The 23,991-nt window shown below is 43.5% G+C and overlaps 1 protein-coding gene across 2 annotated transcripts; it reads left to right on the forward strand.

Annotated features, from left to right (window-relative positions):
• The first annotated feature begins 5,281 nt into the window (after positions 1-5,281).
• Positions 5,282-23,957, forward strand: LOC124017937 (E3 ubiquitin-protein ligase CBL-like). Of its 2 annotated transcripts, none has more exons than XM_046333170.1 (12): positions 5,282-6,527; positions 13,146-13,292; positions 15,972-16,128; positions 16,350-16,471; positions 17,272-17,409; positions 18,459-18,678; positions 19,518-19,676; positions 20,201-20,350; positions 20,486-20,544; positions 20,933-21,016; positions 21,234-21,298; positions 23,025-23,957. In XM_046333170.1, exons 1-12 carry the CDS (start codon positions 6,151-6,153, stop codon positions 23,054-23,056), a joined length of 1,710 nt encoding a protein of 569 aa, XP_046189126.1. In that variant the 5' UTR covers positions 5,282-6,150; the 3' UTR covers positions 23,057-23,957. The 2 variants fall into 2 exon arrangements, with proteins under 2 accessions (XP_046189126.1, XP_046189127.1); XM_046333171.1 differs by lacking the exon at positions 23,025-23,957 and adding an exon at positions 21,546-21,728.
• The last annotated feature ends 34 nt before the right edge of the window (positions 23,958-23,991 follow it).

Raw genomic sequence — 23,991 nt, forward strand, 5'->3', positions numbered from 1 at the left:
CTCTCTCTCATTCACTTAACCAAATCCGCGAAACTGGGGCTTTCCCTTTCGTATAAGAATTAACTCTTTACCTTCCTGTTTGCAAACTGAAACAATGCGTTCTGACGGTCTACTTTTTTTAAACCAACACCTTTAAGATATTAAAGGTTTAGTGTAGCTTACGTAACTGAAGTGTTCAATGTTAATTAAGGCATATATGATTGATTTAATTCACTTAAATGTTAGAATTCCTGTTTTACCCCGGTTTAGGCTATGGATTAATCTAGTATGTCAACGATGCCAAATGTTTTTTCTGAATTTAATTTAGGACTAGCACAAACGCTGCTAGAGATGGCAAAATGGCATGCAATGCTCGAATTCTGCATAGAGTGCATTTTCGCACCAGGAAGTTGAGAAAAAATGGTTTGTATGTGATCTAATCTAGGGGTCTCAAACTCATTTCATGGGGGGTCTAGTGTCTGCAGTTTTTTCCTTTAAATTAAGAAATAGACAACCAGGTGTTGGCAGTTCCTTACTAAATAGTGTCCTTGATTCATCAATCAAGTACAATAGAGAGAAAACCCTCAGCCACTCGGCCCTCCATGGAATGAGTTTGACACCTGTGATCTAATCGGTTGATCATATGGTGTTGTCAGTGTCATTCCACTGTAGTTTCCCAGGGTTTACCAATTCAGTGGGATCTCCCCACAGTTGATAGGCCTATTGGGGATAAACTCATATCCTGTAGCAGTAACTGGATGGAGCAATGACTGGATGACTCTCTGTCTGACCATCTGACCTCTATCATTGGAGAAAATAACCTTCTAGGCGGTGAGCCACCCGGAGGTTTGCCAGTTCAAATCCCGGGTCAGACAGGGGAAATCTGATGGTCAAGGCATTGTGCCCTTAAGCAAGGCACTTAACCCCCCACAACTCCTCCTCCACGGGCGCACAATGTGGCAGCCCCTTCCTCCAAACTGTATATGTATGTGTGTCTTTTGGAGGGTTGAGATAAAGCAGAGGTCAAATTTCAGTGTTACCTTATGTACAATTGACCAACAAAGGGATCCTAATCTTAAATAGCCTTCTGATCTGGGCCTCTGTGTTATTGCACATCTCACTCCATCAAACATCACACCTCCCCGCAATACACACACACACTTCTCAGCCAACCTTGTCGGTGCCCGCCCCCAGCTGATTCTTTAGTTACCAGGGTCAATTTGGGACTTTCCTCAGATGTGTCGAAGTGTGGAACCGCCAACGGAAAATCAAGCTTTGTGTCTAAAGTCCCTGAAACACCCTGCTGAATCTGTGCTGACACGTTGTGCAGCTGCTGGAAACAGTAGATAGTCAAGGTGTCCTGTGTGCCTTTGTGTGGGATGTGGTGGGATGGTCATGGTCATCACCATGAACTGTTGGAGGCAGGTAGCCTAGCGGTTAGAGAGGTGAACCAGCAACCGGAGGGTTGCCAGTTGGAATTCCTGATCCGAGGGGAAAAATCTGGTGGGAAGTGAACTGAAACCAGAGGGTTGCTCTTATCAAATCCTAGATGCCATTACTTGCCATTGTGCCCTTGAGCAAGGCACATTACCAGTTCCCTGCGCGCCCAGTGTGTCAGTCCCGAGCACCTCTCCAAGAAAAGCCTGTGTGTGTATGTGTGTCGTTGGGTTGGGTTAAAAGCAGATGTCAAATTTTGGTTGGACCTTGTGTGCAATTGACCAATAAAGTGATCCTAATCTTAATCTGTTTGAGCTACCCTGGCCAACCGTACACTCATACAGCACCCACCTCTTCATGACTGTATGAGCGACTTCTGCCCTTATGTCTTTACACTAAGCTTGTCAAAATGCAGAAAAGTGCAGCAGTCTGTTAAGAACAGGCCCTTGTCAGGATGGTTTTGTGGTGGTGTAGAAGTGAATGGACAGACACGATGGAACACTCTGAGAGAGTGAAAGGAGGCAGGGCTGCACAATATCCTCAAAAAATTGAATAGCAGTTTTTTTAAACACTATTGCGATTGAAATTTGACTTGCGATATAGATCAAAACACTTGGATGAACCATTTGAAATAGAATGATTTATATTAAGAAGCAAAGTGGAAAACAACATTGTTCTTGTTTGGAACAATCTGTTGACTGCATTACACCTTACAGAACAGCATGCAAACTTATAGTGAATCTAACAGCGAGGAGCAGCCATGAGGAGAGGTAGAGAGATAACAAACACACGGCATATTGGTGTTTCAAAATATTGCATGTGATATGGATCTCTTGCTATATGGATATTGCACAGGTCAGTTGCGATTTCGATGTGAATTCAATTAATTATGCAGCCATAAAAGGGAGCCATGGCCACCTAGTGTCATTAGATATACACTCAGTGGCCAGTTTATTAAGTACACCCATCTAGTACTGGGTTGGACCCCTCTGTAGCCATGTTCAACAACAATGTTCAGATATGCTGTGTCGTTCAAAAGTTGCTCAATTGTATCAAGGGACCTAACGTGCGCCAGGAACACATTCCCCATACCATTAATTACCACACTGCCACCAGCTTGTACCGTTGACACCAGGCAGGATGGGGCCATGGACTCATGTCCCTACACCATTAAACCAGCAGCAGCCTGTACCGTTGACACCAGGCAGGATGGGGCCATGGACTCATGTCCCGACACCATTAAACCAGCAGCAGCCTGTACCGTTGACACCAGGCAGAATGGGGCCATGGACTCATGTCCCGACACCATTAAACCAGCAGCAGCCTGTACCGTTGACACCAGGCAGGATGGGGCCATGGACTCATGTCCCGACACCATTAAACCAGCAGCAGCCTGTACCGTTGACACCAGGCAGGATGGGGCCATGGACTCATGTCCCTACACCATTAAACCAGCAGCAGCCTGTACCGTTGACACCAGGCAGGATGGGGCCATGGACTCATGTCCCGACACCATTAAACCAGGAGCAGCCTGTACCGTTGACACCAGGCAGGATGGGGCCATGGACTCATGTCCCAACACCATTAAACCAGCAGCAGCCTGTACCGTTGACACCAGGCAGGATGGGGCCATGGACTCATGTCCCGACACCATTAAACCAGCAGCAGCCTGTACCGTTGACACCAGGCAGGATGGGGCCATGGACTCATGTCCCTACACCATTAAACCAGCAGCAGCCTGTACCGTTGACACCAGGCAGGATGGGGCGATGGACTCATGCTGCTTACCCCAAATCCTAACTCTGCCATCAACATGACGCAACAGGAACCAGGATTCATCGGACTCGGACCAGGCAATGTTTTTCTGCTCCTCAATTGTCCAGTGTTGTTGATCACGTGTCCACTGGAACAGCAGCTTCTTGTTTTTATCTGATAGGAGTGGATCCCGGTGTGGTCGTCTGCTGTAAAAGCCCATCTGTGACAAGGATCAATGGGATGTGCGTTCCGAGATGCCGTTCTGCACACCACTGTTGTACTGCTCTGTTATTTGCCTGTTTGTGACCCGCCTGTCAGCTTGCAGGTTTCTTGCCCTTTTCCTTCCACCTCTCTCATTAACAAGCTGTCTCTGCCCCCAGGACTGCCGCTGACTGTTGTGCGTGAAAAGCCGGCCATTTCTGAGATACTGGAAATAGCACTCCTGGTACTAACAATCATACCAACCTCAGAGTCTCTTAGGTCAATTGTTTTGCCCATTCTAACGTTCAGTCGAACAGTAAGTGAATGCCTCCATGCCTGTCTGCCTGCTTTATATAGAAGCCACAGTGACTCACTGTCTGTAGGAGTGAACCATTTTCGTGAACGGAGTGGTGTACCTAATAAATTGACAACAAACTGAATGTGACGGGCACTGGAGAATGATGAAGGGAAGACCCAGAGTCTCTGTAAACATTGCAGCATACACTTGGAGATCTCTTTGGTGCAGTGAGCAGCCTCACACCCTCGGACTGTGAGCTTGTTGCCAGTGTCTCCATCATGTGGATGTTGTAAGTATACCCTGGTTAGAAAGAATTCAGCCAGGCCAATGCAGTTCCAGTCTCTGCCACTTGTCTGCAGTAGAGACCCAATCATAAAGGAAAGGTGTATAGTGGTTTTCTTCATTTGGTAAACTGTGACTTTAGCTTCATCATTATCAAGCATTTTATCTTAACACAGCCCATGTCTTTCCAATGTGCACTGCTTAATGATGACTCTACACTAAACCTATATCCAGTCCTACCAGCTACCAAGAGAATGGTTGCCTTACGATGGGTAGCAAGCCTCACACACTCTGCAATGGATTTCCTTATTCATGATATTATGGTATTTGTATTTTATTAGGATCCCAATTAGCTTTTGCAAAAGCAGCAGCTACTCTTCCTTGGGTCCACACAGGACATGAAACATGACATAATACAGGACTTTAATAGACAACAGCTCAAGAACAGTACTACCGAAATGTTTTTATTTTTTTTACAAAAGGTACATACACACACTATCTAGGTCAAATAGGGGAGAGGCATTTAGCCTTGAGGTGTTGCTTAATCTGTTTTAAAAAACAGGTTTGCTGTCCACTTGAGCAATATGAGATGGAACGGACTTCCATGCAATAATGGCTCTATATAATACTGTACGCTTTCTTGAATTTGTTCTGGATTTGGGGACTGTGAACTTATTGAACTTATTCATGAGCTCAACTTCAACTGTAATTGTCTCGACAAGGTGCAAAATCTGACAATATTAAAATATGGACCACAACACTTGACGGTGTGTATTTGTATCATGTCTGTTGATTTGTGTTTTTTGTCCTGTCAACCAAAAATTAATAGAAAATATGTATTCATGAGTCTGTGCTCATGAGTCTGTAAGCACGTTGGTGCTTACAGTTAAATGCCATGTATTTTCTGCTTGGTCCCACGGTCTCACAAAGGGAAGACAGCAGTTGAGAGCTGCTTTACACATTAAACATCACTGGGCCTTGACCTGCAGTGCAATGACTTCACATACATGCTGTAGCACAGTGCTCTTCATCTTAGTGACAGCTAATCACTATAAATTTCCACTACTCTCTCTCTCTCTCTACCTCGCTCTCTCTTTCTATACTCTCTTTTTCTCTTCTCTCTCTACTCTCTCTTTCTTACCACCCTCTACATGACACACTCTTCTTGTGGGTATTCCCTGTTTCCTCCTCCCCCCTCCTTTCTTAGTAATAGTTTACCTCTAAGCCCAAACCTATCTCAGCCTCACTCCACCTTCACACACAAAGACTAGAAACCTGTTTGTCTGGCTGCAAACCCGGAAGAACATCAAAGAGAGAGAGAGAGAGAGAGAGCATGAACAAGTGACCCAAAACAAAGAGAGAGAGAGAGAGTTAGGGGCCAGCCAGAGTCAGACTGAGACATACAAAAGTTTCCGTTGTGCTGCAAAGAGAAACTGGGGTCTATATCTGAGTTGTATTGTATGTTGTAGATTAAATCAGAGAGAGTTACGCCACATGGGGTGAGAGATAGTGCCTGGGCATAAGAGCATAACACGTTGAGTAAGAAGGGGAGGAGAGAACAGGGCAGGAGAGGGGTTGAGATTGTTTAGGAAGGGTGAGTGGTTATTTGTCTCTTGTTCTGCCCTCCCTTGCTCTCTCTCTTTCAGGGTTTTCTCTTTATACTTTCTCTTTACAAACTGAACGGGAAAGAGACTGTTTAAGAAATATTGGCTACTTCTGGAGAACTGACCAAGGAAATTGAGGATTTATGAAGTGAGGACTTTATGAATGCAGGCTTGAAAAAACACAATTTTTGAAAGATTGTCTGTAAACAGTTTTGAGAGATTATTTGTTTGCACTTTTCTGGACAAGACATTTCCCCTCCACTCTTTCTAAACCACAGCAGTTGCCTACATTCCTGTTGGACTATGGTATATTCTGGCGCTCTGCCCCTATCTGGGTTACCTGATTTCATTGGATTACCGAGGAACACCGGTGAAGATATATTGGATAAAGTGTGCTCTTTTCAACTCGAGCTGTCAACCATAAAGATACAATGACATCATTTACTAAGCTGTCCATGCCAGACATGACAGACATCTAGACCACTCCCTCATTCAACTGTCACAGATAGGGCTGCCAGACACAAACCGCCAGGCTGCACTGAACAGATCCCACTCGGACTAACACACCACAACCAGGAATCCCTCCTCAGGACAATGGCCACAGGAGGGAACGGGCTCGGATCTGACCGGAGCCTGAAATCCAACTCCCAGCCGCCCAGTGCCTCTGACCGGCGGCAGGTGGACAAGGCCCTGAAGAGGCTGGAGAAGCTGCATCGGCTGTGTACCAACCCCAGGCTGGGCCTGAGGAACAGCCCCCCGTACCTCCCCGAGGTGGTCTCAGAGACAGCCACGCTGCTCACCCAGGTGTGGGAGCCGTACAGGGGGCCTGCAGCAAGGGGGCAGGCCCCCCGGGGGGACGAGGGGGAGTACCTGAGGATCCATGCAAGACACCTGCTGGATAAGACTAACCGGGCCGTGCTGCTGTTTAAAGAGGGGCGCGATAAGATGTTCGAGGAGATGTCCAGCTACAGGTGAGAGAGAACAACAAGGGCCGAACATAACTTGATATATGGGGTCGTAAGCAATATCTTTGTAAAAACTCAAACGGCTCAGAAAGTTACCTGCATGTGTCCCCAGTTAGGATTTGGCGCATAATCCAATTATCATAAGCATTGTCAGTGTTGGGGAAGCTACTCTAAAAATATAGTTTACCAAGCTACCAATTACTCTACACTGGAAGAAATGAAGCTACACGGAAGTTACCGTTAAGAAAATATATTTTACTACAGAATGTATAAAAAATGAGGAATACCTTCCAAATATTAACTTGCACGCCTCAATTTGTCAGGCCCAAGCTTACAGTGATATCTGTCTGTAGTGCATAGTCTAGCAGACAGGCTGTATACGTTTGTGCCATGTAAGGAGCAAGGGGGAGATTTCAGTCCATGCTGAGAGACATGATGCTCGTCACGATGTCGATAGTGTCATTTTGTTATCTAGCACAGACCTATTGCCAACTCTTAGAACTCATTTTCTAATTGTTTATTAGATTTGTCAGTTATAATCACAAGCAAATGACTATATAGGATAGTCTGTAACCCCAAATAAAAATCTTAAACACACTCCACAATACTTTTACATAAAGCCTGCCAAGCTCTTTTGGCAATGCCAGATGCTCATACTGTGTCAGAAAAAAACAAGACTTTTAGTCCGTACAGAGAACTTTGTTTAGCAATTCTAAACTATGAAATATTTCCCAAAATAGACACAGTGTACAAAACATTAGGAACACCTTCCTAACACCTTCATAATATTGAAGAAAGGTGTTCCTCAGACAGCCTCAATTTTTTGGGGCATGGACTCCACAGGGTGTTGAAAGTTTTCCACAGGGATGCTGGCCCATATTGACCCCAATGCTTCCCACAGTTGTGACAAGTTGGCTGGGTGTCCTTTGGGTGGTGGAACATTTTTGATACACACGGGAAACTGTTGAGCATGAAAACTCAGCAGCGTTGCGGTTCTTGATACACTCAAAGCAGTGAGCCTGACACCTACTACCAGACCCCGTTCAAAAGCACTTAAATATTTTGTCTTGCCCATTCACCCACTGAATGGCACACCGACACAATCCATGTCTCAATTGTCTCAAGACTTAAAAATCCTTCTTTAATCTGTCTCCTCCTGTTCATCTACACTGATTGAAGTGGATTTAACAGGTGACATCAATAAGGGATCATAGTGTTCACCTGGATTCACCTGGCCAGAGCTAAATCTTTTGTACACTCAGTGTAGTTCACTACATCCATAAGAAATCTAATTCTGAAATGTCATAGACTACAAATTGCAAGATCAGATCACTTTCGGGTCATATGTTAACAGAATGTGTAATTAAGCCTATTAAACACAAAACTATGTTTCAAGTGAGAATTAGGTCTGATGCCGAAAAAGGAAGGAAATGACTGCCTACTACACCTATATATTATTTTCCTTTTCCAAATAAAAAGTGTCTAGTCCCAATAGTTAGCAACATCACAACAAAGTAATTCACTACTAAAAACACTACCAATATTTGAATTGAGTTCAACTACCACCAAGCTACTGCTAAATGTCGTTGAATTACTAGTTGAACTGCATGGAGTTCCCTACTCCCCTACACTGCACATTGTTGACATGGTTTTTGCTCTCCTTCTTCACTTCTAATCAAGCATGAATAAACATTAATACTTTTTTATATCCATAAAAGTGAAAAAAATGACTACTCAAAATACATTATGGGCTATAAGACTATTATACCATACCAGAAATTGAACCCTGAGGATACCAATGATTTAGAGTCCATTTTAGGATGTTGACCTTTTCACCCAAAAAAGGGCTGACCTTTACTAAGACAAATAAATCAGCTGTGGGGTCAAGGGCAGGGCACGTGTCCGAGATATCTGACTTCACCAGCACCATGACACAGGCTTTCCGCCAATATTCTCAATGCCCAATATTCAAATAAATTCAAAGTAGCTAAAGCCAACTAGGAAAATTAAAATGCATGGTATTAGATTGTCAAATTCACAAGGACTTGATTGGCATTAGACTTTTGGAGCACAGCCAGAGACATAGCAGAACCACAATGACACAACTAGACCTGAGCAGCCATTAACATCCATGTATAGTACCAGTGAGACAAAAATGAACATTCCCAGTTTCCTCAAGTCGGCTGTCTTAAAACATAAACACAAAATCAACATGGCATTTAGGTTCGCGCTACTGCAGCTACATTTAGTTATTTAGTAGTCGTGCAGTTTTTAAGGTGGGTATTTTGGGAAGAAATGTATCTGAGTGACTGTTCCGTTGAGACTACTAATGTCTCAGAGAGACAATGGGGTGGACCTGAGGCTTTATCATGCTAATGGTAACTGGGTGAAACTGGGTGATCGCAACAACTCTCTATACGGGCCATGGAGAAAGGCAGTGTGGTTCTCTGAGACGTTTCATGGTGGTGTTTTAAAGACAATCATGAGCAAAATTATGTAAATATTGTATCTTCTTAATAAAATTGGAAATGTTTTAATATTGTTTCTTACATTTGTTAATTACTCAAAGTACAAAATTAAACAAATATTTCTCAATTATACAGTTGAAGTCAGAAGTTTACGTACACCTTAGCCAAATACATTTAAACTCAGTTTTTCACAATTCCTGACATTTAATCCAAGTAGAAATTACCTGTGTTAGGTGAGTTAGGATGACCTCTTTATTTTAAGAAGGTGAAATGTCAGAATAATAGTAGAGAGAATTATTTATTTAATCTTTTATTTATTTCATCACATTCCTAAATACACTCAATTAGTATTTGGTAGCATTGCCTTCAAATTGTTTAACTTGGGTCAAATGTTTTGGGTAGCCTTCCACAAGCTTCCCACAATAAGTTGGTTGAATGTTGGTCCATTCCTCCTGACAGAACTGGTGTAACTGAGTCAGGTTTGTAGGCCTCCTTGTTCGTACATGCTTTTTCAGTTCTGCCCACAAATGTTCCTTGCTCCCAAGGATGAACCAGATTTATGGAGGTCTACATTTTTTTCTCCTGAGGTCTTGGCTGATTTATTTTGATTTTCCCATGATGTCAAGCATAGGCACTGAGTTTGAAGGTAGGCCTTGAAATACATCCACAGGTACACCTCCAATTGACTCAAATGATGTCAATTAGCCTATCAGAAGCTTCTAAAGCCATGACATCATTTTCTGGAATTTTCCAAGCTGTTTAAAGGCAGAGTCAACTTAGTGTGTGTAAACATCTGACCCACTAACGCTAAACACATATCAGTTTTACAATAAAACAGAAAAGTCTGTATTATCTGTGAAATCAAGAAAAAGCTATGAGCTATGTGTAATTTTTCAAAAATTTTCAGTGCAACGCAGCACAGCAGGACTGGCAAGTCTTAACACAACTGTTATTCCCTTCGCTCCTTGTCGTCCGTATTTTGCTCTCTGAGTCTACAGAATGTGTGTATCATGAAATAACATCAATTTGCATTATGCCTCTTGTCATAACAAAAGTTGAAATAAACAACTGAGAGAGGCAGATTATTGTTAGTTTATATTAATAACACTCACATACAAGGAAATAACCATTCACCCTTCCTACTCGCCCACACTCTCCTTCAAACCCTTCTCTGTTCATGGAAAGCAACACACAAACAAATATAGACGTTTCTCTGTTCTTATACGTTCTTACACACTGCCCACGCCTGGGTAAAATGCGGTAGTTTGCTATAAAGCTAAATTCAATGGCAGGGAAATTGCCATTGAGTCAATGTAGTGTTGCTTTGGCTTTGACAAGCAGTGGCAAGTCCTTGCAGGTGTAATTGCAATTAACCACGATTGTTGCAACAAACAGCTATAAGGTAGATATTGTATATTACATTAGTAATAACAGTCTACCGGTAACTATGCCACATGCACTGTCGCCTTGTTGGTCTGCAGTGAGAGGCAGGCATATAGTACTGTCACACATACTGTAGATACAGTAACAATGCCATGTGAGCTCTTTCTTTCCAATAAGAAGTTGCTATGCTTTACACACCCCATTGAGCTCAACTGTAGACAGGATGCAGTGAATGAGTGTGGTGGAAAGTAAGAAATGAACATGGTCAACCAGGTTAGTTAAGGATGGAAACTTCAGTCCTGCTCTCAACTGCCCGTACAGCCAGAGAGATGAGAGATTGGTTGAGACAGTGATTGGAACACACAGTAAGAGGTTTATGGCCAGATCATTACTGTCCCTGGCAGGCTGATAATAGACACACAAGGGAAGAACCACTCAGTAACTTTTGAGTGTCTTGTTGTTGGTCAAGTTGCTAACGGAAAATTCAGTTTCTGCGGCACAACACGAACAAGGACAGGAAGAGCAAGACTGTGACATCCTGTTTGCACAAGCACGAATGTACCTGTGTGTGTGACATAGCAAGAGAGAGAGAGAGAGAGAGAGAGAGGGAGAGAGAGAGAGAGAGAGAGAGGGAGAGAGAGAGAGAGAGAGAGAGGAGAGAGAGAGAGAGAGAGAGAGGGAGAGAGAGAGAGAGAGAGAGAGAGGGAGAGAGAGAGAGAGAGAGAGAGAGAGAGAGAGAGAGAGAGAGAGAGAGAGAGAGAGAGAGAGAGAGAGAGAGAGAGAGAGAGAGAGAGAGAGAGAGAGAGAGAGAGAGAGAGAGAGAGAGAGAGAGAGAGAGAGAGAGAGAGAGAGAGAGAGAGAAAGAAAGAGCACATCAGAAATCAGCTCAATGTAATTGAAGAATCCATAGAATCTAAACACTTCTGGGAAAATTGAAAAACAACACGAAGAGTTATCTATTCAAAATGGAGATGTATGGATAAACCACTTCTCCAATCTTTTTGGCTCTATAACAAAGAACAAACTGAAAAAATTATGAGACAGGGTTACATCTTAAGTGCCACCCTCTTCAATATATATATCAACGAATTGGCGAGGACACAAGAACTGTCTGCAGCCACCGGTCTCACCCTACTAGAATCTGAAGTCAAATGTCTACTGTTTGCTGATGATTTGGTTCTTCTGTCCCTAATCAAGGAGGGCCTACAGAAGCATCTAGATCTTCTGCACAGATTCTGTCAGACCTGGGCCCTGACAGTAAAAGTAAGACAAAAGTAATGGTGTTCTAAAAAATATCCAGTTGTCAGGACCACAAATACAAATTCCATCTGGACACCGTTGCCCTACAGCACACAAAAAACTATACATACCTCGGCCTAAACATCAGGTAACTTCCACAAAGCTGTGAACGATCTGAGAGATGAGGCAAGAAGGGCCTTCTATACCATCAAAAGGAACATAGAATTTGACATACCAATTAGGATCTGGCTAAAAATACTTGAATCGGTTATAGAACCCATTGCCCTTTATGTTTGTGAGTTCTGGGGTCCGCTCACCCTCCAAGAATTCACAAAATGGGACAAACACCAAATTGAGACTGCATGCGGAGTTCATCAAAAATGTCCTCAGTGTACAACGTAAAACACCAAATAATGCATGCAGAGCAGAATTAGGCCAATACCCGCTAATGATCAAAATCCAGAAAAGAGACGTTGAATTCTACAACCAACTAAAGGAAGTGATTCCCAAACCTTCCACAACAAAGCCATCACCTACAGAGAAATGAACCTGGGGCAGAGCCACCTAAGCCGGCTCTGTTCACAAACACAAACGGATGCCACCGAGTCCCAGGACACCAAAACAATTAGACGCAACCAAATCAAGAGAAAACAAAAAGATAATTACTTGACACATTGGAAAGAATTTGCAAAAAAATGAAGTGAACTATATTGCTGTTTGGCTCGAAACAGAGATTACGCAGTGGCAGAATATCTGACCACTGTGACCTAACCAGAATTAAGGAAATCTTTGACAATGTACAGACTCAGTGAGCATAGCCTTGCTATTGAGAAAGGCCACCGAAGGCAGACCTGGCCCACAAAAGGAGGTGGAAACTGGGCTGCACTTTCTAACCCCCTGCCAAATGTATGACATATTAGAGACACATATTTCCCTCAAATTACACAGACCCACAAAGAAATCGAAAGCAAATCCAATTTTGATAAACTCCCATATCTATTGGGTGAAATATCACAGTGTGCCATCACAGCGGCAAGATATGTGACCTGTTGCTACAAGAAAAGGGCAACCAGTGAAGAACAAACACCATTGTAAATAAAAACTTATATTTATGTATATTTATTTTCGCTTTTGTACTTTAACTATTTGCACATCATTACAATACTGTATATAGACATAATATGACATTTTAAATGTCTTTATTCTTTTGTAACTTTTGTGACTGTAATGTTTACTGTTCATTTTTATTATCTGTTTATGATCTATTTCACTTGCTTTGTCAATGTAGACATATGTTTCCTATGCCAATAAAGCCCCTTAAATTGAATTGAGAGAAAGAGAAAGAAAGAGAGGGATACATTACTGCTTGTTAGAGGGTACAATACCCATTATGTCTATGCGATCTAAAGTTTACTTTCATTCTAGCTGCCACTGTTGCATTTGAAGCTATAGACCAGAAAGCCTACCCTTATCACCCTAGTTGATACATTGTAAAAAGCTCAGAATAGCTTCATGTTGTTTCTGTTATTCACAGGAGAAACTTGACCAAGCTGTCCCTGCTCTTCAGTCACATGCTCTGGGAGCTGAGGGCCATGTTTCCAGAGGGAAGCTTTCAAGGCGACACCTACAGGCTGACTAAGACAGAGGCCGGAGAGTTCTGGAGGCGAGCATTTGGAAACAAGTGAGTGTTGGGTGGGGTAACAGTGGAACTAGAATTGAATAAGGGACGTGGACTTGACAGAACATTCCACAAATAGGAACAGTCTATTTGTATATACAATACCGGTCAAAAGTTTTAGAACACCTACTCATTCAAGGGTTTTTCTTTATTTTTTCTATTTTCTACATTGTAGAATAATAGTGAAGAAAAAAACGATTAAATAACACATGGAATCATGTAGGAACCAAAAAAAAATCGAAATATATTTGAGATTTGAGATTCTTCAAATGACCACCTTTGGCTTGATGACAGCTTTGACATTCTCTCAACTAGCTTCACCTGGAATGCTTTCCAACAGTCGTGAAAGAGTTCCCACATATGTGGAGCACTTGTTGGCTGCTTTTCCTTCAGTCTGCAGTCCGACTCATTCCAAACCCTCTCAATTTGGTTGAGGATTGTGGAGGTCAGGTCATCTGATGCAGCACTCCATCACTCTCCTTCTTGGTATAATAGCCCTTACACAGCCTGGAAGTGTGTTGGGTCATTGTCCTTTTGAAAAACAAACGATAGTCCCACTAAGCCAAAACCAGATGGGATGGCGTATCGCTGCAGAATGCTGTGGTAGCCATGCTGGTAAAGTGTGCCTTGAGTTCGAAATAAATCACAGACGGTGTCACCAGCAAAGCACCCCCACACCATCACACCTCCTCCTCCAAGCTTTAAGGTGGGAAATGCACATGTGAAGATCATCCGTTCACCTCACCGCGTCTCACAAAGACACGGCAGGTTGGAACCAAAAATCTCCAAGCAAGTCTCTTCTTCTTATTGGTGTCCTTTAGTAATGGTTTCTTTGCAGCAATGTGACTATGAAGGCCTGATTCACACAGACTCCTCTGAACAGTTGATGTTGAGTTGTGTCTGTTACTTGAACTCAGTGAAGCATTTATTTGGGCTGCAATTTCTGAGGCTGGTAACTCTGGTATAATGAACTTATCCTCTGCAGCAGAGGTAACTCTGGTATAATGAACTTATCCTCTGCAGCAGAGGTAACTCTGGTATAATGAACTTATCCTCTGCAGCAGAGGTAACTCTGGTATAATGAACTTATCCTCTGCAGCAGAGGTAACTCTGGTATAATGAACTTATCCTCTGCAGCAGATGTAACTCTGGTATAATGAACTTATCCTCTGCAGCAGAGGTAACTCTGGTATAATGAACTTATCCTCTGCAGCAGAGGTAACTCTGGTATAATGAACTTATCCTCTGCAGCAGAGGTAACTCTGGTATAATGAACTTATCCTCTGCAGCAGATGTAACTCTGGTATAATGAACTTATCCTCTGCAGCAGAGGTAACTCTGGTATAATGAACTTATCCTCTGCAGCAGAGGTAACTCTGGTATAATGAACTTATCCTCTGCAACAGAGGTAACTCTGGTATAATGAACTTATCCTCTGCAGCAGAGGTAACTCTGGTATAATGAACTTATCCTCTGCAGCAGAGGTAACTCTGGTATAATGAACTTATCCTCTGCAGCAGAGGTAACTCTGGTATAATGAACTTATCCTCTGCAGCAGAGGTAACTCTGGTATAATGAACTTATCCTCTGCAGCAGAGGTAACTCTGGTATAATGAACTTATCCTCTGCAGCAGAGGTAACTCTGGTATAATGAACTTATCCTCTGCAACAGAGGTAACTCTGGTATAATGAACTTATCCTCTGCAACAGAGGTAACTCTGGTTCATCCATTCCTGTGGCGGAACTCATGAGAGCCACTTTAATCATAGCGCTTGAAGGTTTTTGCGAATTTTCCGTATTGACTGACCTTCAAGTCTTGAAGTAATGATGGACTGTCATTTCTCTTTGCTTATTTGAGCTGTTCTTTCCATAATATGGACTTGGTCTTTTACCAAATATGGCCATCTTATATATGCCACCCCTACCATGTCACAACACAAACTTTTGGTTCAAATGCATTAAGAAATTAAGAAATTCCTCAAATTAACTTTTAAGAAGGCTCTCCTGTTAATTGAAATGCATTCCAGGTGATAACCTCATGAAGCTGATTGAGAGAATGCCAAGAGTGTGCAAAGCTGTCATCAAGGCAAATGGTGGCTATTTGAAGAATCTCAAATATAAAATATATTTTGATTTGTTTAACACTTTTTTGGTTACTACATGATTCCAATGTAGTCTTGTGAAAAGTATTCTGTTCCTCCACTTGCAATTTTTGATCTTCTTTTGGCACGTTGTCATTCCTCTCACTTTCACTCTCTTTCTCTCTCTCACTTTCCTTCTTCCTTTATCTCCCACCCCTCTCTCCATCTCCTCCCCTCCTCTCTTCCTCTCCTCCCCACCTCTCTCCCTCTCCTCCCACCCCTCTCTCCCTCTCCTCCCCTCCTCTCTCCCTCCTCTCTCCTCTCTCCCTCTCCTCCCCTCCTCTCTCTCTCTCTCCTCCCCTCCTCTCTCTCCTCCCCTCCTCTCTCCCTCTACTCCCCTCCTCTCTCCTCTCTCCCTCTCCTCCCCCCTCCTCTCTCTCTCTCTCTTCCCCTCCTCTCTCTCCTCCCCTCCCCTCCTCTCTCCCTCTTCTCCCCTCCTCTCTCCCTCTCCTCCCACCCCTCTCTCCATCTCCTCCCCTCCTCTCTCCTTCTCCTCCCCTCCTCTCTCCCTCTCCTCCCCTCCTCTCATTCTCTCTCCTAGGTGTATTGTGCAGTGGAGCAGTTTTAAGCAGCATCTCCGTAGGGTCCATGGCTTTGAAGAGGGGATGGAGTCCATGGCTCTAAAGTCCACTGTAGATCTCACCTGTAACGACCACATCTCAGTGTTCGAGTTTGACATCTTCACCAGGCTATTCCAGGTACATGTGATCCATATATGTTAGCCCTGTTCTAAGTAGCCCTACATCCTGGTTAATTAGACACCTCACATAATGTTCAGTGAACATGCATTCTGTCACTTTCCAAGACGTCTATCCCATTCTTTCTCTCCCACTGTCTAAAGAAAGCCAAAACATTCCAAAGTGGAAAAAATAACACATATTTCAACTGATAGTAAATATGTCCTCCCCTCTCCTGTCAGCCCTGGAGGTCTCTTCTGAGGAACTGGAACCAGTTGGCAGTGACCCACCCCGGCTACATGGCCTTCCTCACCTACGACCAGGTCAAAGCCCGCCTCCAAAACTACCTGCACCGGCCCGGGAGGTGAGGACAGGAGATATTGTTTGCGGGTGACTGGGTTGGGGTGTGGCGAGAGAGAGTAGATGAAGGGAAGGAACAGGGAGATAGGAAGGACTCAGGAGGAAAGAGAGGAGATGTACCATACCCTACAACAATATCTGCAGTGATTACTTTTAATGCTGACTTAATAATTATAGTGATAGTAAACAATAATACCTAGATACGTAGAGGTAACTGCCAAAATAATGGAAAAACTTGACAAAATGATGGGTACAAAGTATAGTGAAAGAAGGTGCTTCCACACAGGTGTGGTTCCTGAGTTAATTAAGAAATTAACATTCCATTATGCTTAGAGTCATGTACAAAAATTCTGGGCAGGCCATTATTTTGCCCATTATTTTGGCTACTATGGCTATGCCCCTATAAGATGACACCCACAGGGCACGAGAGGTCACTGAATGGTTTGATGAGCATGGAAACAATGTAAATCATATGCTATGGCCGTCTCAGTCACCAGATCTCAACCTAATTGAACGCTTATGGGAGATTCTGGACCACCGTTTTCAACCACCATCAACAAATCACCAAATTATTGAATTTCTCAAGGAAGAATGGTGTTGCATCCTTCCAATAGATTACCAGACACTTGTAAAAATGTATTCCAAGGATGCATTGAAGCTGTTCTGACTCGTGGTGGCCCAGCGCCCTGATAAGATACTTTATGTTGGTGTTTCCTTTATTTTGGCGGTTATCTGTATTTCATGGTCAAATCTGTATGTACTTCAGTAAAGACGTTTCCATGTGAACTCTGTATCTCTGTCCAGCTACATCTTCCGTCTGAGCTGCACTCGGATGGGCCAGTGGGCCATTGGTCATGTGACAGGTGATGGTGGCATCGTACAGACGATCCCCCAGAATACACCTCTCTACCAGGCCCTCATCCAGGGCTTCAGGGAGGGCTGGTAAGTAAACACACACATGGACAAACTGCAGGAGGTTGGTGGAGACTTAATTGGGGAGGACAGGCTTGTGGTCATGACTGGAGTGTAATCAGTGGAATGGTATCAGATGCATCAAACACGTGATTTCCAGGTGTTTGATGCCATTCCATTTACGCCATTCTGGTCATTATTATGAGCCGTTCTCCCGTCAGCAGCCTCCACTGACACACACACATTAGTGATGTCCGGGTTGACACGTAAAAAAGGTACCCGCGGTTATAGTGGAGTGGGTTTAGGGTTATTAAATATTGTGTGGATGAAGGATTGCTGGGTGGCGGGTGGGTTGAATAAAGAGAAAACAAAACCTTAAAAAATCCACAAACATTGAGGTTTTAATTTAATTATATTAGTCCTTCCGGCAATGGCTTTAGAGCATAAGCCTAAGCTTATGGGCCTAACTGTACGTGCGCTAAATAGTGTACACGCCAATTGCCAAATGCTTTTGGGATTGGCAGAAAAAGTTAACTTCGATACACTGAGGTAAAAAGGACAATATCAGAGTATTATTCAATAAGAGAAAAGCCGGGAAATGGAGAGTTGAAAATAAAGAGAAGGGTGTAATGTTTGGGAAAGATTTGGTGAAGTGGTAACAGAGGATGGAAGCAGTATCGGTTATGTTATTTATGTGTGATGACTGTGAGGTGATGTACAAATCCGCCAGTCACAAGATGGAGACTTCAAATAGCCTCGTGGCAAGTCGAAGGAACTGTAGCCTACTGTTCAGATGGGTTAAATGGAAACCAACATCTGGACACTAACAGTAGGTATATAGCCTCTCACACAGCCTTAATATTGACTCCTGCAGAACTAAGCTTTTCTTGTAGTAAAATGATACACCAAATGTAAGCTACATTTTGACTTGGGAACAGGAGTGCTGATGGGTTATTAAACAGTGTGGGCAGGTGCAGGTCAACACTAACACTGCTGACCAACACTAACACACAACATTTGCACAGGCCTGTAATCGTTTTACATAATGTGTGTAATTCTGTGTTGTGTTTTGTCTGCAGCTATCTTTACCCTGACGGACGTGATGTGAACCCAGACCTCACCAGTCTGTGTGAACCAGCACAGAGAAGCAGGGTCAAAGTCACAGAGGACGAGTACGAGATGTACTGTGAGATGGGTAGTACCTTCCAGCTGTGTAAGATCTGTACAGAGAGAGACAAGGACACACGCATCCAGCCCTGCGGACACCTGCTGTGCCAACCCTGCCTCACAGGGTGGCAGGTATGACGACGTCACCAACAAAACCTTCAAAGCCAAACCACACATCGTCTCTGACATCACCCAGCCGCATCCTCTTGTATTAATATACGTCATCAACATACCAATTTGGGTTAACTGTATGGAATTGTTTTTTGGTCAGACAGTTAATGTCTGTAGTGAGCCATCCCACTACACATCAGTAGGTGAACCGGCGTAGCAGCACATAGAGCAGTATTGTGGGCCATCGTGTCCTAACATGTGGGTTAGGACTTCCTGTGTGAGCCGAAGCTTACATCCTCCTCATGCTACACTCACACTGAGGAGACTCACCCTTGTAGTTTCCGCTCCTCACCTGGTCACACACTCTTACACACTGTCACACACTGTCACAGTCACACTTCAGGGGCCAAGAATAGATTTGAACAGAATACTACAGTTTTTACCAAGGTGAACGACAGTAGAATGCTCCATCTTAATTTGATATGCTAAACCAGTTGCTTTATTGTAAGTGTAGCTTCATGCAAATAACACACAGAAAGGACATTATTATGGGTATTGTACTTTCAGCATGGGAAATGCATCGGCTCAGGAATGCTCTTGACGGAACCAAATTACTGCATCATCCCAGGGATCTTTTTGACATACAGCAATCATTTGCATTGTTGGGAAGGGCCCGGAACTATTTCCCTGTTAGGCTATACCTGTTGTTTATGAAGTATGCTACAAATCAGATATGTGATTTGATACAACAATACACCTACGTACACAGACACGTGAGTTTCCACACATTGACAGACAGTACAGATGTGTAGATAATGTTAATTCTGCTTAACCAAGTGTGATCATTCCATGTGTTGCAGAAGTCGGATGGACACACCTGCCCATACTGTCGCTGTGACATCAGAGGGACAGAGTCCATCCTGGTGGAGCCTTACCTGTCTGTCAGCGAGGAAGAGGAAGATGAAGATGACCTGGAGGATGTACAGCTAGTCATGAAAAAACTGGCCTATATGAAGAGGGTGTGTTTGCTTGAGTGTGGATGTGAGCAGTGTGGTGTGGGCAGGGTGGTGTGGGCAGGGTGGTGTGAGCAGGGTGGTGTGAGCAGGGTGGTGTGGGCAGGGTGGTGTGGGCAGGGTGGTGTGAGCAGGGTGGTGTGAGCAGGGTGGTGTGGGCAGGGTGGTGTGAGCAGGGTGGTGTGGGGTTCTCTCTCACTGTATCCATCTCATAGTGTTATTTTCTCTTGCATCCTTCTCCCCCTCTCTCTCTCTCTCTCTCTCTCTCTCTCTCTCTCTCTCTCATTCTCTCTCGCTCTCTCTCTCTCTCTCTCTCTCTCTCTCTCGCTCTCTCTCGCTCTCTCTCGCTCTCTCTCGCTCTCTCGCTCTCTCGCTCTCTCTCTCTCTCTCTCTCTCTCTCTCTCTCTCTCTCTCTCTCTCTCTCTCTCTCGCTCTCTCTCTCGCTCTCTTTCGCTCTCTTTCGCTCTCTCTCTCTCTCTCTCGCTCTCTTTGGCTCTCTTTTGCTCTCTCTCTCTCTCTCTCTGATGCAGATGTCGTCTGAAGAGTACCAGTTCCCCAGCTCTCGCCTGGCTCCACCCCTCCCTCCCAAACACAGCACCTTCTCCCACTGCCCTTCCCCACAAGCCCCCTTACGGCCCTCCGATATACTGGCCAAATACTCCCACTCTAACTCTCGTTCTGTAAGTTCCCCCATACACACACTCTACAGAATTCATAGTAACAGTATCACAATGGAAAGAAGATATTCACTGATATATTCACTGATAACTGGGGCTTCAGTAGACAGGTAAAGGTGTGTCCTTATTCCACCACAGGCTCACAATGACACCCCCCCAGACAGAGCGCACACACACCACACTGCCAGCACTAACAGGTGAGCTCTAAATGCCTACTGCATTTTAGGTTATTAAGACCTATTTCAAACGAATCAACAATATGGAAGATGTTTGTCGGAATGTGAAGAATTGTGAACTGTAGCCAACATCCTAAAGAAGCTCAGGAGATAGACAAATAAAATAGGGCAATGTAAGCAATGTTAGCTCACTGTTTGTTCCTCCCTTGGTCTGATGTTTACTGGCCATACAGTTTACTGAATACATTTTTTATAAACACTAAGGGTTTGTATGGTTTTGGCAATAACCTGAAACCTCACCACTTTGTACGTGACCTAATGTTACACAACTAAATATAATTCATTTGGTTACAGTACTTCCTCATTGAATTTGATTGAGAGCTCTTGTGTTCTGTCTCCTACCCTTAAGATGCCAGTGGGAGGAGCTAGCTAGTAGTGAGGAGGAGAATTCTGGGGGGTTCAGACAACCGCCTACACTCCCAATCTCTCACAGGTCAGCCATGCCTGTCCCCAATGGGACTTTCTTCAAAAAGTGTGTGTTTATTATTAGTGTAACACAATAATATGCTTGCTGTACATAAAATAGTAAATGATACAATACCATGTTTTAATTGTAAACATTATTTGTATAGCACCTTGCATTCAGTATTAGCTTTCCAATGTGTTAAAACATGACGGTGGTGAATGTTGTTGTGTTCTCTGTGTAACAGTGAGGATTCTGTCTCAGAGCCAAACCTCCCCTCCTGTTCCGTCTCCTCCCAGTCCTGTGGAGAGGGTGAGTATCAGAGAGGAGGGGGGAGGAGGGAATGGAGGTCTGTTCTTTACCATAATCAACTATTTTACAGGGGCTTCTCCACTTACTGTAACACACACAAGGTTGACCCCTCACTAATCTCTCTCTCTCTCTCTCTCTCTCTCTCTCTCTCTCTCTCTCTCTCTCTCTCTCTCTCTCTCTCTCTCTCTCTCTCTCTCTCTCCCTCTCTCTCTCTCTCTCTCTCTCCCTCGCTCACTCTCTCATACAGTTGAAGTCAGAAGTTTATATACACCTTAGCGAAATACAAATAAGTTTATTACAAATACGTTTTTCACAATTCCTGATATTTAATCCTAGTAAAGATTCCCTGTCTTGGGTCAGTTAGGATCACCACTTTATTTTAAGAATGTTAAATGTCAAAATAATAGTAAAGAGAATGATTTATTTCAGCTTTTATTTCTTTCATCGCATTCCCATTGGGTCAGAAGTTTACATACACTCAATTAGTATTTGGTAGCATTGCCTTCAAATGGTTTAACTTGGGACAAACATTTCAGGTAGCCTTCCACAAGCTCCCCGCAATAAGTTGGTTGAATGTTGGCCCATTCCTCCTGACAGAGCTGGTGTAACTGAGTCAGGTTTGTAAGGCCTCCTTGCTCGCACACACTTTTTTAGTGCTGCCCACAAATTGTCTATGGGATTGATGTCAGGGCCTTGTGATGGCCACTCCAATACCTTGACTTTGTTGTCTTTAAGCCATTTTGCCACAACTTTGGAAGTATGCGTTGTCCATTTGGAAGACCCATTTGCGACCAAGCTTTAACTTCCTGACTGATGTCTTGAGATGTTGCTTCAATATATCCACATAATTTTCAGTCCTCATGATGCCATCTATTTTGTGAAGTGCACCAGTCCCTCCTGCAGCAAAGCACCCCCACAACATGATGCTGCCACTCCCGTGCTTCACGGTTGGGATGGTGTTCTTCGGCTTGCAAGCCTCCCCCTTTAACCTCCAAACATAACGATGGTCATTATGGCCAAACAGTTCAATTTTTGTTTCATCAGACCAGCGGACATTTCTCCAAAAAGTACAAACCTTTGTATTTTGGTACAAACCAAAGTACATTCATCTCTAGGAGACAGAACACTTCTCCTTCCTGAGCGGTATGACGGCTGCGTGGTCCCATGGTGTTTATACTTGCGTACTATTGTTTGTACAGATGAACGTGGTACCTTCAGGCATTTGGAAATTGCTCCCAAGGATGAACCAGACTTGTGGAGTTCAACAATTTTTTTGCTGAGGTCTTGGTTGATTTCTTTAGATTTTCCCATGATGTCAAGCAAAGAAGCTCTGAGTTTGAAGGTAGGCCTTGAAATACATCTACAGATACACCTCCAATTGACTCAAATGATGTCAATGAGCCTATCAGAAGCTTCTAAAGCCATGACATACTTTTCTGGAATTGTCCAAGCTGTTTAAAGGCAGAGTCAACTTAGTGTATGTAAACTTCTGACCCACTGGAATTTAGATACCATGAATTGTAATTTCAATTATCTGTATGTAAACAATTGTTGGAAAAATTACATGTGTCATGCACAAAGTAGACTAACTGACTTGCCAAAACAATAGTTTGTTAACAAGACATTTGTGGAGTGGTTGAAAAACGAGTTTTAATAACTCCAACCTTAGTGTATGTAAACTTCCGACTTCAACTGTATATATTCCTATCTAACGTTTCTCTTGAAGGTGGAGCAGCCTGGTTAGGGGCCTCAGATTAAGTGAAACAGAAGAAGAGGTATAAAGAAAGGAGTGAAAGGATGTCGGAGCTCTCGGGTTCAGCCAGAGACAGCGGGAGAGAACCACGTCCTCCTGACGCTGGGAGAAAACACAAGCACAACATCTCTGACTCAAGAATGGATGGAAAATTGGAATAAGAAAGGTCGATTTCCACTGTTCCTGATAAACAGCCATTGTTAATCTTATGTCCATGTATCTTATGTATGCCTTAATATGGAGGGAGAATGTCCTGTTGATCTACTAATAATGACATCAAAGTGAATGGAGAAGGACAGACTGATGGAGCAACTCACTGATGCCCTCTGCTGCACAGTAAACAGAGTAAGCTGCCGCACAGCAAACAGAGTAAGCTGCCGCACAGCAAACAGAGTAAGCTGCTACACAGTAAACAGAGTAAGCTGCTGCACAGTAAACAGAGTAAGCTGCTGCACAGCAAACAGAGTAAGCTGCTGCACAGTAAACAGAGTAAGCTGCTGCACAGTAAACAGAGTAAGCTGCTGCACAACAAACAGAGTAAGCTGCTGCACAGCAAACAGAGTAAGCTGCTGCACAGCAAGCAGAGCAAACTGCTGCACAGTAAACAGAGTAAGCTGCTGCACAGCAAGCAGAGCAAACTGCTGCACAGTTCCAATAACAGGTCAAATCCTTCCATTGCTTGATGTGTGTATGTAGGGCATTGAAAATATGCTACCTCATAATTTACCCCATACTTAAAACATATTGCAAACATAGGCTTCAATTCATGACTGCAAATTACAGTGTGGGGCAGAGTCCTTCAGAACCTTGTCCAGGATGTATGGCTAGTACGGTATATAGCCTACATACTATAGTTGTATGTTAATATGATCAAACATGAAACCCAAATAAATATTTTGCACATCCCTCAAGTTGTTAAAATGTACTCAGAATTTTGCCC

This window comes from Oncorhynchus gorbuscha, unplaced genomic scaffold (assembly GCF_021184085.1).
Source record: "Oncorhynchus gorbuscha isolate QuinsamMale2020 ecotype Even-year unplaced genomic scaffold, OgorEven_v1.0 Un_scaffold_35:::fragment_2:::debris, whole genome shotgun sequence".
NCBI classification, from domain to species: Eukaryota; Metazoa; Chordata; class Actinopteri; order Salmoniformes; family Salmonidae; genus Oncorhynchus; species Oncorhynchus gorbuscha.